A 19,708-nucleotide genomic window follows, 5' to 3' on the forward strand; every position below is an offset into this window, starting at 1 on the left:
ACTCTCCTCTCTCATTTATCAAGTCGCACACTTTAGCTCCTTTAAGGTTGTCGGGAATAGTAACATCAAAGTTGGTTAGAAGAAACTCCTCCCCCAGCCAGTTATCTTCCCACGCACTAATTTGCCTTCCGTCTCCGACAATCCATCTACCCATATTCAGCATTTCTGGGATAAGTTTAGCAATATCCTTCCATAGACTGGAGTCAGTTGCCCTGAACTGCATACAATCCATATTCTCTACTATATTATACTTTTGGCGCAGCACCTGACACCACAAGTCGTTTGAATTACTATAAACCTTCCAGCCCATCTTCATGAGACAAACCTCATTTAACAAGCCAAGCTTTCTTAACCCCACACCACCGTGTTCTTTCGGTTTTGTCACCATGTCCCATGCAATTGCATGCATTTTCTTTTTTTCATCCGTATCATCCCACACGAAATTTCTTTGAAGCTGCTGAATTTCGTCAAGACAAGTTTTAGGCATTTTATTTGTCATCATCGGATACAAAGGGATCGCCTCAATGACGCTCTTGGCTAGCGTAATTCTTCTTGCTAGAGATAAGTTATCCCTTTTCCAACTAGTTAGCTTACCCGCAACTTGGTCGATAACATATTGGAAATCCCTCCGCCTCATGCTCTTTCCATGTAAAGGAACTCCCAAATACTTTCCAAAACATCCTGTTTGTCTGAACTTTGATGCGTGCAGTATTTTCAGTTTCATGCTTCTCGTAACATTTTTCGAGAAAAAGATGCTGGTTTTATCCTCACTTATCTCCTGCCCTGATAGCTCACAAAAGGTTTTCATCGTCTTCATAACACATGTAATTTGTTCCTCGGTAGCTTCTCCAAAAAGCAACAAATCATCAGCAAACATTAAATGGGATATCCTCACCCCATTCTTGCCAAGCTTCAAACTCTTCCATCTCTTGGTAATGGTCTCTTCCTCAATAAGATGTGAGAGCTTATCCATACATAAAACGAATAGATACGGGGAAATGGGATCGCCATGTCGTATACCTCGCTGGGGACGGAAAAATTCATTTTGTGCACCATGCCAGTTCACATTCGTTTCGACACTTGTTATCGCATGCATTATTATGTTGATCAGCTTTTCAGGGAACTTTGCTTCTAGCATAGTATGCCAAACAAAGTCCCACCTGATTTTGTCATAAGCTTTGGACAAGTCAACCTTTATAGCAAAGAACCCAGTTTTTCCTTTCATCTTTTCCATTGTATGCATCGCTTCTCTCGCAATGATAATATTCTCGTGAATGAGCCTCCCCGTAACAAATCCCGTTTGGTAAGGCGAAATAAGAGTGTTCATGTAGTTCTTAAGTCTGTTAACAATGACCTTACTCACTACTTTATACAAAGTATTGCATAAAGATATAGGGCGAAATTGAGATACATGAGTAGGCTTATCTATCTTAGGAATCAAGCAGATATTGGTTTTGTTCACTTGAGCAATATTGTTCGGTTTTTCCCACACCTTTTTCACAAAATCCCACACACTCTTACCCACTGTTTTCCATGACTTTTGATAGAAGCCTGCTGGGAATCCATCTGGACCCGGAGCTTTCCAAGGCTTCATACCGAAAAGCGCTTGTTTAACTTCAGTCTCTGTCACTGCAGCATCCAAATTCCTAACCTCTTCATCATTCAGGGCGGGAAAAGTTATTTTGGTTTGAAACCAACAGCTCCATTTGTCTCCTATCTTGAACAGATTTTTATAAAAAAGAGTCACCAATGATTTAAGTTCCTCCTCTTTCTCAATCCATTTACCATCATTATCCTTTAACATCAAAATCTTATTCTTCCGTCTTCTAGAAACTGTTTTGAGGTGATAATATCTGGTATTTCTATCCCCGTCAGATAGCCATTTCGTTCGAGATCTTTGAAACCACATAAGCTCCTCTTGCTTTAGAATCATATTCAGATCTGTTTGCAGCTTTCCTTCCAACCGAATTAAACCACGAGTATTATGACTAGATTGGATGCTTTCTTGAATGCCATGAAGACGAGCCAAAAGCCTCTTCTTAATTCTTTGCACTTGATTCACATTACACACTTTCTACTCCTTTGCGTCTCGTTCAATTCTCTTGAGATTAGAAAGAATATCATCTTCATTTTTCCAAAATCCCTGAACTCTGTCACCATAGTTATTATCCACCATCCATGCACTCTCAAATCTGAATGGTCTTTCACGAGCATGTTGCGGAATATTAGATAATGATATCATGATAGGATGGTGATCACTAAAACTAACTCTTGTGAGGACTTTGATGTTGCTGTCAGGGAATAAGAGTTTCCATTCCTCATTTCCTATAGCTCTATCTAGTCTCTCATATATCCTTTGGCCACCATGGTAAATGCCTCCCCGCCACGTGAATTTAGGTCCACTAGATCCCAAGTCATGAAGCTTGCAGCTTTCCATGTTGTTTCTGAAAGCGACACATCTTCTATTCGAAGCCTGAGCACCACCCTTTTTTTCCCAGTCATGGGCAATGTCATTAAAATCCCCTGCTACAAGCCAAGGTAGATTCTCATTATTAGCTATAGACTTCAACTCCTCCCACATTCTTCTTCTTTTAAGTTCAGCTGGACTAGCATAGATTGAGGTGAAACTCCACTCTATACCATCAGCATTACAAATATTAAAGTGCATCCACTGCTCCTCCTGAGCACGGCAATTCACCTTTAGATTTTCATCTTTGCAAGCCACAATGATACCACCAGCAAATCCATCATTAATCACTGAATAGAATTTTAGAAAACCTAACTTCTTCAATGGTGAATGGAGTTTACTAGGATTGCATCTGGTCTCCATAAACACAAAAATTTCTGGCTTGTAAATATCAACATAGTATTTACTATATCTGAAAAACTCCTTTCCAGCAGCACCTCTACAATTCCAAACAATGATTTTAATGTTTGTATGCATCATTAAAAAACATTGATAAGAAAGAACACCTTATACATAGGTTAGCACAGCTCAGGGGTTTCCTGAACTATTTCCTCTTCCATGCTGCAATCACTCACTCGAACTTGCTCTCCTTCTGGCCTTATGAAACCCTCATCCCTTAGTAAATTAATGTCCACTGCCCCAGTCTCATTGTTATCTTTGTCCTTGGTGCTTCCGTCTGGTGGTTTGGCCGCATAGGTTAATGTAGTATTAATGTCACCATTCCCATGCACCCCATGCAAATCATTAATCTTCTGAGTGATAGAATCAATCCGACCCAAAGGGTTGTTACCATCAAGTTTCTCTAGAATAGTAACCCCACCATCTTCTATTATTTGCTTTCCACTTTTTTCTTTTTGTATATTCACATGTTTGTTGCTGAGAATTTCTGCATGTGGCCTTTTCCCCAAAACAATTTCCATACTACGCTTCCTGGGGCCCTCATTTTTGTCTTTGAATCCCATATGTCCACGTGTCCCTAGTTTACTGACCTTTTTTGTTTCTTCATTTATTATCCACCTGTTTTCCTTTTCTCTCTCCTTTATTAGTATTACTTTTATGTTTGACCAATAGCTGCCCTTCCTCGACATCATCAATTTTCCTTTGATTACCCTTTTCCAAAATATCCGTAACAGATACGATGGAATCTTGCATAATCATTGCCTTATCATGCCCTTTGACTGTGCTAATAATAGCATCATTATTCCTTGCCGTCTCCATAAATACCTCAATATTATTTTTGTCATTATTTTAATACCATCCATATTTTCCTTATTCAGCTCCCTCCCATTATTACTTTCCTTAACAACTCCACTAGTTTCTCCCATGTCTGTCCCTAGCGCCTGAAACCGTGATCCCGCCTTGGCCAGCCAAGATCCCGTCGCCGGAACTTTCTTTTTGGACTCCGGCATCTTTCGAATTCTTCGTTGCTTTTGCACTACCTGCCAAGGGTCATCTTCTTGTCCCTTCACATCTGTTACTACTTTCTTCCCATTTGAGGTTGTGCCTACACCATGACTTTGTTCATTGACACTCAAGGTCGGACCCTTCCCATTTTTCATCAAGGAGCACCCCTCCTTATAGTGACCAAATTTTCCACACAAAATACATAGTAGATGCAGTCCCTCGAATTCAACCCTATAACTCTTATCTTTCAACTCAAACATTGCAAGAAGCGGTTTCGAGATATCAACTTCAACACATATCCTTGCATACTTACCTCTTTCACTTTGTAGCGTATTCTTGTCTACTTTTACTGTTCGACCAACCAAATTTCCAATCACTTGCAAAACCTTCAGATCGTAATACTCAACTGGTAGGCCTGAAATTCTGATCCACACCGCAACATTCACAATGGAATCATTTTCAGGATGAAAATCTGGAGTCCACTCCTTAACTGTCAAGTAATGATCATATATGAACCATGGTCCATCTGCCATAGCTGCATTCTTGTCCTCTTCATGTGTAAAGCACACCAGATAATAATCATGCCCTAAATCAATGATGCGTATGATCCCTTTCCTCACCCACATCTGTTGCAATCTGTTTTCCAGGGCCTTGTAACCAATCTTCCTTCCCAAAAGCTTCACAATCACCCCCCTCCGCCATGGCCTTTGTATTCTTTTTTCCTCCATTTTGGATAATATGATCCGTGGGCAATCATATCCTCCTCTCTTACCTTGTTTAACCGTAATTCCTTCACGATCACCATTGGTACCCTCCAATTCCTCCTGATCCAGCATCTCTATCTCCTCTTCATCTTCTTCACCCTCCACCCCTCCATGTTCACCTGTGACAATGTTCCTATACGAAATACCGCCTTCACATGAATTCTGGAGAAGATTGCTTGCCCTGATATTTTTCTTTCCCCTACCATCATCCGCTTTGTTACTTCTTGCACTCCCCTCCTGAGGGGGTTTTGGTGGTGGTGCCAGTTTTGGCACCGGAACCGATGTCTCCATATCCCTAAACCCTAGCAGAGCTTACTCGCGTGCGACTTTTTAACTCTTAACTTAACTCCTTAATTAAATTGTGGCACTTTTAGCATGTTTGTATTTTCTTTGATGATGTATGTATGTTACTTATGTTATTTTGATGATGTATTCGACATTATGACCGACATTATTTATACGATGTATTTTTTTTTATTTACCTATTATTGTATTTAAAATGCGTTTCTTTAGTTTTACATTTGTATTTTAAAAATATTATTGTAACCAAAATTGAGTTTTTGAGTGAAATGAAGATGATTTGAAAATTTAGCATTTTGTAGATGCACCTACGGAATACTCTGATCACCTTCTGTAGATGCATCTACAGAATAAAACACTTTTTTTTAAATCAGAGTGCTTTCGGAAGTACATCTACGTAAGCTGATAGTAAAATTGGAATTTCGCGTGGTGTCTAAGAGATCCATAAGATACATTGAGATATTGTCAAACTTTTTTAGACGAGATCTAGAAAACTAAAATTATATTTAAATCAAGAAAAATGAACCAATACCACACCGTCACGCGTTTTGTTATTGATGTACTATTCCTATCAGCATTTCCCATCTAGATATGGTGTGTGACCACACTTAGGCAGACACACTCATGAGTCCGGACTTTGTAGCCTTTACAAAAGGATGACAATGCCAGCAGGGAGTTATAATTAGAAATAACCATTTCACATTTGAGTACAACTTGTGACATAAATAAAGAGTTGAAATTAATTTTTTTAATTAATTTGTATTATTTAGGGTAAGTTTATTTTAGTTTTTTAAAAAAAGGACTTTTATAGTATTATCGATTTTGCAGTACTATATACTTTTATTAAACAATAATTTATAAAAAAAAAGTTAATATCAAAATTAAGAAAATATTCGTGCAGACACACAAGTAAATATTACGATATAAAATATATATATATATATATATATATATATATATATATATATATATATATATATATATATATATGTATATATATATTGAAATAAATGATGTAGGAGAGAAAGAAAAGATTCACCCATAATCTCCATCATTTATATTAAAATTCAATGATTCAGATTCATTCTCACATTCTTATATAAATATGGCATTCTCATATGATATGCCATATATATATATATATATATATATATATATATATATATATATAAAATATATATATATATATATATATATATATATATATATATATATATATATATATATATATATATATAAAGAATTACTTAATTCAATTAAACTGAACAATGATCATATAAATTCATCTGTATTAAACAGTCATATAAAAAGAAAAAAATGGAACTTGAGATGGAGAAAAATAAAAAGAATTTTGTTGACATTTATAACGATTTTCTTCTCAAATAAAATAGGTATTGTGTTGATAGTCACTCGTGAGATGGAAAGTTAATTGTCTACACGGCTATTGAGTATTTTTCAATTTTATATGATATAAAATATATTTAGATGCACGTGTAAATTTGAAATGAATTACTCAATTGCAAAATAAATAATAATGATATAAACTCAATTAATGTTAATTAAAAAAATAGGCATTCTGAAGATAGTGACTCGTGAGATAAAAAATTGATTGTCTGCACAAATATTAAGTATTATCCAATTTGATATGGTATAAAATATATTTAGATACACATGTAAATTTGAAATGAATTATTTAATTGTAAAATGAACAATGATCATATAAATTCAATAAATATTAATTAAAAGTAAAATATGTATTGTGCTTATAGTGAACCGTGAGATGAAAAGTTAATTGTTCACACGACTATTAAGTATTATCCCATTTGAAATTGTATAAAATGTAGTTAGATACATATGAAGAATGAAAATTTTTGATGTTTGGAAATAAGAATTTTGTCTCTCAAATAAAGATAATTTTTTATTAAAAAATAAAATATGTATTATGTTGATCGTGACCCGTGAGATAGAAAGTTAGTTGTCTACACGACTATTGAATATTATCAAATTTAATAAAATAATATATTAATTGTATAACTATGAATTAATTTTCAATAATGTAAACTGTTTTTTAATAATTATAAAATAATTGTGTTTTTTTTGCTGCGACTAAATATTGTATTTTGAAAATTCAATATTATTTTGTATTTCTCTTCATTCCATTTTAATGGGGTCAAATAAAGACAATTATTTATTAAAATAAAATAGATATTATCTTGATACTTAGTTGTGAGAAAGTTGAAAAAGTAAAAATTGAGTAATGTGACGAAGGTATTGTCACATTATGGTTGATTTAGAAAAGGGAATAATTGACCTATTAACGCATTACTGAATAGTATTTAGATAAACATGTAAATTTAAAATTGATTATTTGATTGTAAAATGGTCAATAATAATATAAATTCAACTATTTTAAACAATCATACAAAAAGAAAAAAGATTTGTGAAACAGAAAAAGAAAAAATGAGAAATTTTGACATTTAAAAAACAGTTTTATGCCTCAAATAAAGGCAATTATGGATGTTAACGGCACAGGGAATGTTCGAAAGATAATTTTCTGCTCCCCGCCCCGCCTCTAAATTTATTCCTCATCCTCGTCCCCAATCCTTGTCACGGAGGAATATTTTCCTCTAGGGGTGGCAAAACGGGCCGTGGCCCGCTAGGTCGAACCACGCACCCGCCAAAAAATGGCGGGTTGGGTTGGGATTTTAGGCCCATTGAATGCATTCAATCTTCATGTAAGCCCATTGAAGAAGCAACTTTCAAGTGCTTCAGAACTGCCACCTCAAAGTTAGAGAAAGATAGTTGCAGTCCTATCCTAATGAACAAGAAATTCTTAAGTGGGACTACATAGTCATCAAAGGAGTTGTTATCTTCTTCTCGAGATCCACGTGAAGAATTGACCAATCCAGAGGGTTGTCGGCGGTGATGTCTGCAACATCTATTGTCGCTTCAATATTCTTACCAAACAAGTACCAGCCACTTATGCATCCACCCAACCATACTTGGTCGCATCGGCCGGTTCCACCAACGTCACGCCTCTCTGGGTCAATTCCTCGACTTTAAAATGTTCGTCGAGCTTGATCCAAGAAACTACTCTGACATGCCATGATGCTCTAAGTGGGTCCTTACCTCAGCAACACTAGGTTCGCAGTTATGGGTTCTCGGGTAAATTTGGAAGAAATCATCACAGTGTTCCCTCATCTGCTTGATAGTTTGCATTACCGCCTCAATAAAAAAGGGGGCATATGAACCTTAGTGCGATCGTCCTTTCCACCGTCATCTGATAAGAAAGCCTCAAAGGAATCCAACGAATAACCCTTTTGGTTGAGAGAGTTCTTAAATACCCTTTCCGAATCAGAATCATTAGTCAGAAACACAACTTAGTGGCCCAAGTAATCGTGAGTAAGGGAAAGGGAATGTGAGTCGAAAATTACCCCCATTCCCGTAGTAAAATGAACATTATGGAATCACTATCTATACGAATAGGACTATCACTCATATAGGCTAAACAACAGGAAATGCTTAAAGGTAAAAACTTGAGTTAAGAATGGTACTTGGTGATACAAGATTGATGAAGTCAAGTAATGGAGAAAGGAAAAAGCTTGGATAAAAGAACAACAATCCCACTGATAAACACTTTTGGGAAGGAAGAGAAGAAGACGTTTGCTAATAAGAGTGATTATGAGTGAATTGGAATACCAAGGATTGCCAAAAGTTTCTTTAGCGCTCAACTCCTCCTATATATAGGTAAAGGTAGTTTAACGATCCAAATCAGTGGTAAAAACAGGTTACGGAATCAACGGCTGGCTTTCTCCTTGAAAATGCAGGCAAACTTAAGTCACTATAAGTCGCATCATGTCGTAACTTGTCACATCATCACACGTGTCAAGAAAAGACGGTGAAACATTTCAATGATGAAAATACATTTAATGCGCTTGTTCTCCACTATTATTTCAATTGATTCTAAGTGTTTCAGTTCTAGCTCCCATCAAGCAAAATCCTAGAGGCCGACCAACATCACTTAAGGCTTCCCCGACTCTCTTAGTGCTCGAAAAATCCTTGGAGCAACTGTTATGGACCAGCCAAATTTTCAAATGACTAAGGCCTAATTTATCTCAAATCCAATCCATTAAACCCAAGGTATATAAGTCAGTTCACATGTAAAGCAATCTACATTCTTTGATCTTCATTTTTCACTACACTCATCTTAAATGTTGAACTGACTTGGACGTTAAAGTGATAACAACGCGTAATCACTTTTAGTTGTAAAGTAATCTACCTAGCGCATTACTTTCCCAAACTGTGTTATCGAACCGAATCCGAATGATTACTAGTAGCTTACAGAAATAAGTGAATAAATCAATGTAGTTTTAAATTGGTTGTCAGCGAGATAGTAGTTCTTACAAACACTATGACATTCAAATTAGTAAATGAAGACAAATAAAGGTATTAAAACATATTGTGTACATTTTATTCTAATTCAAAAAATTTATAACTATAGGAAGTTCGAAGTTATGAGAGAAATTATGACAACTGCTAGCCTTCTAAATTCTCTCGCCGTTGTTGGATTTATTGTCTCCATTGATCAAAAGTGAGTTAGTTTTTTGTCCATCCAAAACAATAATAGGGTGGAGTTTCCTGACCCTGTCGCTGAAACAAGGAGGAATAAGGCTGAAAAACATTGAGGACTTCAATACGGCATTGATGTTAAAATGAAAATGGAGGATTCTTTAAGGTGAAAGTTCGAAATGATGGGAAGTATTGTCTGCTAGATACGTGAACATACAGTTGCAGGTTCGAAACGACGTCATTTCTAATAACAATTTTCTAAATCTATTTGGTGGAAAGACCTTATTAATTTAGAGAGGAGGAATTTTGGCGAGGATTTTATGAATAGGTACAGTTTCGTAGTAGGTAACAGCGCTAGCACATCTTTTTGGAACGCGGTGTGGATCAAAGATAAGAATCCGAAATCAATGTTTCCCGATCTTTATGCTTTGAGTAATTCAAAAGGCTGTTACGTAGTAGAAGCTGGGAGTAGATATGGTAACGGTTGGACTTGGGGGGAATTTGGAATTCCCATTTCACATTATCCCGTCGTCAACTCAGCTAAGGTAAACTTAAGGATGGTTCTGCTAGATGTTGTATTGAAATGTAATGTGCAGGATTATGTTATTTGGAACAGCAACGAAATGGAGGTTTATGCAGCTAACAGTAGATATAAATTGATCCATGTTCCGCCTATGCAGAACGAAATGGTCTTAGAAGCAGTTCGCAAACATCATTTTGAACATCTATGGAAGACGTCGATTCCGTTCAGAATCAAAGCTTTTGGCTGGAGGTGTCTTTGGAACAGGTTACCGACAAAAAAATTGCTTCTCGTCAGAGTTATTGTGTCTTTATCGTCGGAGATGTCTTGTTGCTTCTGTAATGTGATAGAAGAATCTTTAAACCATATTCTAATTATTTGTTCGGTTGCGAAACGTGTTTGGGAGGAAATTGGAATTTGGTTTGGCATTGAAGTTGAGCATGGGTTAACTTTAGGATACAACTATGATTTTTGGCTTGTTTACTTCAGAAATAAAAAAGTGAGAGCCGGTAAGGAAGTTTTTATCTGACTGGTTGTTTGTTGGAGCATTTAGACTACCTGAAATGTGGTGATTTTCAAAGACGAAGTCTGTAATTTATCAGATTTAGTATGGGAAATTAAGATTACGGCTTGGAAATGGTCTACAGTGGGGGATATTACTCATAGTCTCATACTAATATCAACTTTTATAATTTCTACAAAGATCCTTTGCATTTTTTAGTCTAAGTTCGTATTAGTTTGTAATTTTTTTTGGCCGTTTCTTTTCCTCCTTTTGTACCTGGGTTGGAATATCCTAATACTCCTTTTAATATATCCTAGCTTAAAATAAATTATATTTCAATTTTTCAAAAAAAGTGTAAATTTAATTATTTTGTTTTCCACAACTGTAGATTTAATTTTAAACAAAGTGACAATGTGAAATTGTACCCATAGAAGAAGAAAAAAAAGGTGACAGTGTGAAATAGAACAAGTAACGGAAAAGTTGAAGCTTTTAAGATACAGATATAAAGAATTAATATAAAAATAAAAAGAGAAGTGCTATCCTTACATTCCTTTTCTTACACCGTATAAATTAGGGGTGGCAAAGCGGGCCGCCCGCCGCCCGCCCTGCGTTATGCCCGCCAAAAAACAAGCGGGGTGGGCATGCCCGCCAAGTAAAATGGGCATAAAAGTCATGCCCGCCCCGCCAAGATGGCGGGTTGGCGGGCGGCGGGCTTACCCGCCTATTTTTATTTATATTTTTTTAATAGATTAATAAGCTTTTTTTACCTTTTAATTAAACTTTTCACTTATTTTTTAAAACAATTTTTTATAAAACCAACTTTTTAACAAATTTACTTAAAAAAATATTACATATATTTATAAATAAATGTATAAAATAAACCATCAAGAATTAAAATTACTAGAATTAACTAAAAAAAGAGTGAGTTTTGGAGGAGAGGCGGGTTTTGGCGGGCGGCGGGCTTTGGCGGGGCGGGTATGGCGGGCGGCGGGTTTTTGCGGGGCGAGCTTTGGCGAGCGGCGGGCCTAAAATCCCAACCCAACCCGCCATTTTTTGGCGGGTGGCGGGCCGGCCCGGCGGGCCACGGCCCGTTTTGCCACCCCTAGTATAAATACACCGTAGATATTAACAAAGGAAAGTAATCTGGCACAGAAATCAAGACAATACAATTTATTATAAAAAAATAAAACTTATGCATGGTAGGTATTAATATACGGTGTTGATGTAAAAAAGAGTGTAAAACTATCATTTCTCAAATAAAAAACGGAAAGAAAAAGATACAGAAGAAGAAGGAAGAAAAAGAAAGCACACGAGATTAGAAACGAACACACACAGCAGAGCAGAGCACGCTTTTCTTACCCAAACACATTCCTTTCCACGCATCTTCTTCTTCTTTTTATCTCTTCTCACTCAGATAGACTCATCAATATCTCGCTCTTCTATTCTATCTCGTGACTCTCTCTCTCTTTCTCTCTCTCTCTTCACATAAATCAAAATCTAACTAACTATCTGTTACAGTTCAATTCTACATGATTTTGATTTTCCACCACCATGCGTTCCCCTGATCCACTCCGCAACGGCGTCGACAACAACCGTTCACCGTCAGCTCCTCGTTTCCACTCCACCGTCGCCGAACACAAACTCCGCCGCTTCAATTCACTCATCCTCGTTTTCCGTCTCACTTCCTTTTCGTTCTCACTCGCTTCCTCCATCTTCATGCTCACCACTTCTCGCACCTCCGATTCTCCTCACTGGCACCACTACGACACCTTCAGGTAACTAACTCTATTTTCATTTCAATCTCAATTTCAATTTCAAATTCAAAGCAAAACAGATTTTTACAGTTTTTTCTATTACTGAATTGAAACAGATTCGTTGTTGCTGCTAATGCGATTGTAGCTATATATTCTCTATTCGAAATGTGCGCTTCCGTTTGGGAAATTTCAAGAGGCGCAACGCTTTTCCCTGAAGTTTTGCAAGTTTGGTTTGATTTTGGCCATGACCAGGTCAGAAACATGCACAATTTCGTTTAAATTGTTAAATTAATTAATTAATCAAATACAAATTGACATATTAATTATGCGGCGGTGGTTGCGGCGGTGTAGGTGTTCGCATACCTTCTATTATCGGCGAGTGCGGCGGGGACGGCGATGGCGAGGACGCTTAAGGATATGGACACGTGTACGGTGAGCAATTCGTTCTGCGTGCAAACGGATATAGCGATATCGTTAGGATACGCGGCGTTTCTGTTTCTAGGGTTTACTTCGCTGTTATCTGGATTCCGTCTCGTTTGTTTCATAATCAACGGTTCTCGTTTTCATCTCTGATGAACCTTTTCTGAGAAGTTTTGCGTGGAAACGACGTCGTAGAGGAATGAATGCCGGGGAATATTTGTGTGGGGTCAGAAGCATTCTTTTCTTGGTACTCTCAATTGGATGTGATTTGATTTGGACGGACATGATTGCAGAAGAACTTGAGTTGAATATATGCGCGTGACTTTGAATTTTGAGCTTATATTATAGATTATTGTAGCAAAAGTATTTGTAACACCTATTTTATTCCAATAATTCCATTGATTTTTCTACTTAATAATTTCATTAACTTGCTAGATTTTATGTTCAAACGGATTAGACAGCGGGTCAATTTATCAATTAAATCGATTATAAAAATCAAAATACACAGAGTCTACACCATGTTTGGAATTAAGGGACTTTCTGTTAGATAAATATTAGGAATCTGTTTTATTTTGAATTAGTTTTTTATTAGTATTTATCAGTTGCTATTTTTTAGGATAGAGTTTGTTTTAAACTTCTCTACCCACGTTGCAGGTTGTAAAACGTGGGTCCTAGGTTTATTTCACTTTCATGTAATTGGCTATATAATAGCCTCAGTTTATTGAATAATAAACATCCCTTCAGTGCATTTTTCTAAGCTTTCTGTTTTAACAATTGGTATCAGAGCTCTACAAGGGGCCTGATCCAAAGAGCGAGTAAAACACAGAAAAAATGTCAAGCTCAGAGAAGTTTGTGCAGCAGTCAATTCCAAAGTTCGATGGCCATTATGATTTCTGGGCTATGACAATGGAAAACTTTCTCAGAAGCAAGGAGATGTGGAGTCTGGTGGATGTAGGCATCCCTGCACCAGCAATCGGAACAGCAGCAACAAGCGAAGCCCAGAGGAAGGTCGTGGAGGAGGCCAAACTCAGAGATTTGAAGGTCAAGAATTACCTTTTCCAGTCAATCGACAGAGAAATACTGGAAACAATCCTCGACAAAGGGACATCGAAGGCAATATGGGATTCAATGAAGAAAAAATATCACGGAACCACAAAGGTGAAAAGGGCTCAACTTCAAGCATTGAGAACAGAGTTCGAGCTGCTGAAGATGAAAGAAGGAGAAAAGGTAGACAGCTTTTTGGGACGAACTCTTACTGTGGTTAACAAAATGAAATCAAATGGTGAGACAATGGAGCAAAGCACAGTGCCCAGCAAGGTACTTAGATCATTGACTTCTAAATTCAATTATGTTGTTTGTTCAATAGAGGAGTTAAATGATTTGAGCACCTTGAGTATTGATGAATTGCATGGAAGTCTACTGGTTCATGAACAAAGGATGCAGAGTTACCAAGAAGAAGCACAAGTGCTGAAAGTAACTCAGGAAGACAAGCCAAGCAGAGGCAGAGGTCGAGGTATGTTCAGAGGAGGACGTGGCAGAGGTAGAGGGAGACAATTCCTAAATAAAGCAACTGTTGAATGCTTTAAATGTCATAAGTTGGGACACTTCCAATATGACTGTCCTGACTGGGAAAAAAATGCAAACTATGTTGAGGAAGAGGAAGAACTTTTGCTGATGTCTTATGAAGTGCCTCACCAAACAAAGAAAGAAGAGATGTGGTTCCTCGACTCGGGCTGCAGCAATCATATGACGGGAAACAAAGATTGGTTCTCAGATTTGGAAGAAGGATGCAATCAAACTGTGAAGCTGGGAAATGATACAAGGATGGCTGTAGCGGCAAAAGGAAGTATACGGATAAAATTAAATGGCGTAACTCAGGTAATATCTAATGTTTACTATATTCCTGAGCTCAAGAACAATTTGTTAAGCATAGGACAACTCCAAGAGAAAGGGTTAGCCATTTTAATTCAAGATAACACTTGCAAAGTAGTTCATCCTAGGAGGGGGGTGATTATGCAAACTGAAATGAGTGGAAATAGAATGTTTTGTCTAACAGTTGCCAAGGCATCAAATGATTCCAAGTGCCTACAAGTTGAAGATGTATCAGAAAAGGAAGCTCATAAGTGGCATTGTCGTTTTGGCCACTTGAACCATAATGGGCTTATAATGCTTTCTCACAAGAAGATGGTAACTGGCTTGCCTTCCCTACAGCTTCCAAAGAAGTTATGCCAAACATGCTTAACTGGAAAACAACATAGAGAGTCCACACCAAAGAGAAGCTCGTGGAGAGCATCAAAGCAACTTCAGCTAATACACTCGGATATTTGTGGCCCCATCAAACCAGCTTCAAATAGTGACAAGAGGTATATCCTGAGTTTTATTGATGACTTTACTCGTAAAACTTGGATTTATTTCTTGCATGAGAAATCAGAAACTTTTGCTACATTCAAAAATTACAAAAATCTTGTGGAAAAGCAAATGGGTGCACACATAACCTGTTTAAGAACTGACAGAGGTGGTGAATTCACCTCAAAAGAGTTTGAAATTTTTTGTCAATCACAGGGAATTAGCAGACAACTAACAACAGCATACACCCCTCAACAGAACGGGGTGGCAGAAAGGAAGAACAGAACAATTATGAATGCGGTTCGTTCCATGCTAAATGAAAGACAAGTTCCTAAATCCTTTTGGCCTGAAGCTGTGAGATGGTGTGTGCATGTTCAGAATCGTTGTCCAACAACAGCAGTTGAAAACAAGACCCCTGAAGAAGCATGGAGTGGTGTAAAACCAGTGGTGGATTACTTTCGAATCTTTGGATGTGTCGCACATGTTCATGTACCAGATCAAAAGAGGAGCAAGCTGGATAATAAGAGCACAAAGTGTGTTTTTTTAGGAGTCAGTGACGAGTCTAAGGCATGGAGGCTATTTGATCCAGTCTCAAAAAGGATCATAGTTAGCAAAGATGTTATTTTTGAAGAAGAAGAAAGCTGGGACTGGAATGAATCAGAAGCAAAACATAGGAAAAATACATTGGTATGGGAAGATGAAAATGGTTAGAATGAAGAAGAAGGTGCACCAGGAGAATTCAACAGCACATCTGCAGTGCCGGGCAGCACTCCAATAGGGCCCATCAGCACACCGGCAGGGTCCAACAACGCAGACAATAGCCCAGCAGACTCAGTTCTCCGAAGCAGAATAGAAGGAAGCAGATTGCAATCCCCTCCAAATACGTCAAACTCAGCGCCGTATGAAGAATTGGTTGCAGGGAGGGGTTTGCGAGAAAGAAGAGCTCCAACTTGGTTGTGTGACTATGAAACAGGAGAAGGACTGTCCGAGGAAGAAAATCTGAGTGCAATGATGATGGAAATTGAAAATGATCCAATTTCTTTTGAAGAAGCAGTGAAAAGTAGGAAATGGAGGGAAGCAATGCTAGCTGAAATTGAGGCCATAGAGAAGAATCAAACTTGGGAACTTACTACACTTCCTAAAGGAGTTAAACCCATTGGAGTCAAGTGGGTGTTCAAAACTAAGTTTAATGAAGAAGGGAGAATAGAGAAGTTCAAAGCAAGATTAGTGGCAAAAGGGTATGCACAACGTTATGGGATAGATTATACTGAAGTATTCGCTCCAGTGGCAAGGCTAGACACTATCCGTATAATACTTGCAATGGCAGCTCAATTCAGTTGGGAGGTTTTCCAGCTTGATGTGAAGTATTTGTGGAGCAACCTGATGGATTCATAAAGAAAGGACAAGAAGAAAAAGTCTATAAGCTTAGAAGAGCATTATATGGTCTCAAACAAGCGCCACGAGCTTGGTATAGCAGAATCGAAGCTTATTTTTTATAAGAAGGTTTTGAGAGATGCCCATATGACTACACATTGTTCACAAGATCAAAAGAAGGTAAAAGGTTGATAGTAAGTCTTTATGTTGATGACTTAATTTTTACTGGAGATGATAATGCAATGTGTGCTGAATTTAAAAGTTCCATGATGATGGAGTTTGATATGTCTGACTTGAGGAAAATGAAGCACTTTCTCGGAATAGAAGTTAAACAAAATTCAGGTGGAATTTTTATCTGTCAGAGGAGATATGCAAGAGAAGTGCTAGCAAGGTTTGGTATGGAAGATAGCAATGCAGTAAAAAATCCCATAGTGCCAGGCACAAAGCTGCACAAGGATGAAGGAGGGGCCAGAGTTGATGAAACTTTATTCAAGCAAGTTGTAGGAAGCCTTATGTATTTAACTGTAACTAGGCCTGATTTGATGTATGATGTTAGTCTAATTAGCAGGTTCATGACCAGGCCTACCATGTCACATTGGCTTGCAGCAAAACGAATATTAAGATACTTGAAAGGTGCAACCGAGTTTGGGATTTTTTTCAAGAAAGGTGAAGGCAGCCTGAAACTCATGGCTTTTACGGATAGTGATTATGCTGGAGACTTTGATGATCGAAGAAGTACATCAGGGTTTGTATTTATGTTAGGATCTGGAGCTGTTTCTTGGTCATCAAAGAAACAATCAGTGGTTGCTCTTTCTACCACAGAAGCAGAATATATGGCGGCAGCTTTGTGTGCTTGTCAGTGTGTTTGGCTCAGAAGGGTGTTGGGAAAGCTTGGCATTGAAGAAAATACAGGGACACAAATTATGTGTGACAATAGCTCTACTATACAATTGTCCAAGAATCCAGTATTTCATGGCAAGAGCAAGCATATTGATGTAAAATTCCACTTTCTAAGAGACTTGGTGAATGATGGAGCAGTGGAGCTGAACTACTGCAATTCACAAAATCAAATTGCAGACATCATGACAAAGCCATTAAAGCTGGAACAGTTTGAGAAGCTTCGTAGCCTGCTTGGAATGACCGAAGTTTCAAAAGTAAGCTAAGTGCAGGGGCATTAGCTTAAGGGAGGGATTGTTAGATAAATATTAGGAATCTGTTTTATTTTGAATTAGTTTTTAATTAAGTTCTGACTTAGTATTTATCAGTTGCTATTTTTTAGGATAGAGTTTGTTTTAAACTTCTCTACCCACGTTGCAGGTTGTAAAACGTGGGTCCTAGGTTTATTTCACTTTCATGTAATTGGCTATATAATAGCCTCAGTTTATTGAATAATAAACATCCCTTCAGTGCATTTTTTCTAAGCTTTCTGTTTTAACACTTTCTACATTTTAATAGGTTAAAATAGTTTAGTGACTAGCGAGTTAACAAATCAAAGTTAAAGTTAAACCGTTGTTGCAATGGGTTCCAACCAATTACACATGCAAGTGCACCATGATATAAATTGATTTGAATCATCTTTAGTATTTTGGATTGGGCACGAAGTAGGCATGGCGAAAATCCAGCCAGCCCTGCCAAGACTCGGCCGTCCTACTCTCAATTAAACAAGAAAAAATCAGTTTAATCATATTTAGGTAAGGGGAAATTCAGTTTTTTATTATTGAAGGTTAAATTATATATAATCTTCAACATGGTTTGGGGGAAGGGCAGAGCTGATATAGGATTGTAGGGTTGGGTTTATAATTCTAAAACGTGTTCCTAGCCTCGTTGCCATGCATAACTAAAGAAGAAGTCTTGTATTTTTGTACCCACGGCCCTTTAGAGTGCCTTTATTAGGAAAATTCTTTACGGTCCCTAGAGGTGAAAACCTCGGTTGAAAATTCGAAAATACCCTCTGGAAATGTATCTCTGAAAAAATTAGAATTTTGGTTAATTTGGAGATGCATCTCTGAAAACACAAAAAAAAAATTGAAATTTTGATTAATTCGGATATGCATATTCGAAAAAAATCCTCAAAAAATGATCAGAGGTTTTTTCGGATATGCATATCTCAATTAATCAAAATTCCAAAAGATAAAAAAATTTGAGATATTGATTAATTTAGATATCATAAAATTGAGTTATAAATTAAAAAATTGATATAATTTATGAATAGCAAATTTAAAAAAAAAAACTCATAAAAATTTAATTATTTTTTGATAAATTTCATACTAATAATTACTAAAATTATAACTAGGGTTTATGAACTTTTTGGTCCCTCTAAATATTGCAGATTTCGTTTTTAGTCCCTCCAAAATTTTCCTTTAAGAAATCGTCCCTTCAAAAATTTTCGTCTAAACTATTGGTCCCTAACGTCAAATTTGCTAGAGATTAGCTACGACTTTAGCCACCGATTAGCTACGAAATTTGACGTTAGGGACCAATAGTTCGGAACAAAAATTTTGAAGGGACGATTTCTTGAAGAAAAATTTTGGAGGGACTAAAAACGAAATTTAAAATATTTAAAGGGACGAAAAAGTTCATTAACCCTTATAACTAATAGAATATAATTTTTTGATATTCAGATTGGTTTGGGTGTTTCAGAGGCTGAGTGGGGGGAGATCAGAGTGGAGGAAGAAATTATCGGTGGCTATGAGTGTCCTAACTTCATTTTTTCGGAGAAGGAGGAAAAACGCATTCAAAAACCCTGACGGAGAGGAGTCATAGTTAAGTTACTGGGGAAACGTATTGGCTACAAGGCTTTGGAGAATAGACTTAATCAAATATGGGTTTGGAAAGGTATCATTAATATCATAGATCTTAGCAATGATTATTACTTGGTGGCTTTCTCGCATGAAGATGATAAGAAAGCGGCGATGGCGAATGGCCCGTGGTTTATCTACGATCATTACCTTACAGTTAAGGATTGGAGGCCAAACTTCCAACCAGAAACTGATACTATTAATGAAGTAGCAGTGTGGGTGATTTACCATGACAATTGTTGTCTGCTAATGCAGTTATGCCAAATCAAATAACTAAAGGGGAAGGAAGACATATAGAATCTTCATTATTTAATTGTCAACATGGAATAATTACAACCAATACATAAAAGACATTCATTATTTCACATCATTATCATTATATTCTCCATCTCAATAATTAGTGTTAATACTCCAAAGTAATGCTTATGGAAGAAAGATAAGCCACTCAAAATTCTACTGCAAATAAATGAAATGTCCCAAACCAGAAACC

General features: G+C 37.0%; 2 protein-coding genes across 2 annotated transcripts; one reads left to right on the forward strand and one right to left on the reverse strand.

Annotated features, from left to right (window-relative positions):
- Positions 1–3,621: 3,621 nt before the first annotated feature.
- LOC131631237 (uncharacterized) lies at positions 3,622–4,926 on the reverse strand. The gene has a single exon (XM_058902026.1). It carries the CDS (start codon positions 4,924–4,926, stop codon positions 3,622–3,624), a length of 1,305 nt encoding a protein of 434 aa, XP_058758009.1.
- Positions 4,927–11,779: 6,853 nt separating this feature from the next.
- LOC131631252 (CASP-like protein 4C2) lies at positions 11,780–13,032 on the forward strand. Its single transcript, XM_058902049.1, has 3 exons — positions 11,780–12,301; positions 12,397–12,532; positions 12,632–13,032. Exons 1-3 carry the CDS (start codon positions 12,078–12,080, stop codon positions 12,851–12,853), a joined length of 582 nt encoding a protein of 193 aa, XP_058758032.1. The 5' UTR covers positions 11,780–12,077; the 3' UTR covers positions 12,854–13,032.
- Positions 13,033–19,708: the final 6,676 nt, after the last annotated feature.

The sequence above is a fragment of the Vicia villosa genome, unplaced genomic scaffold (assembly GCF_029867415.1).
Source record: "Vicia villosa cultivar HV-30 ecotype Madison, WI unplaced genomic scaffold, Vvil1.0 ctg.000794F_1_1, whole genome shotgun sequence".
In the NCBI taxonomy this organism is placed as follows: Eukaryota; Viridiplantae; Streptophyta; class Magnoliopsida; order Fabales; family Fabaceae; genus Vicia; species Vicia villosa.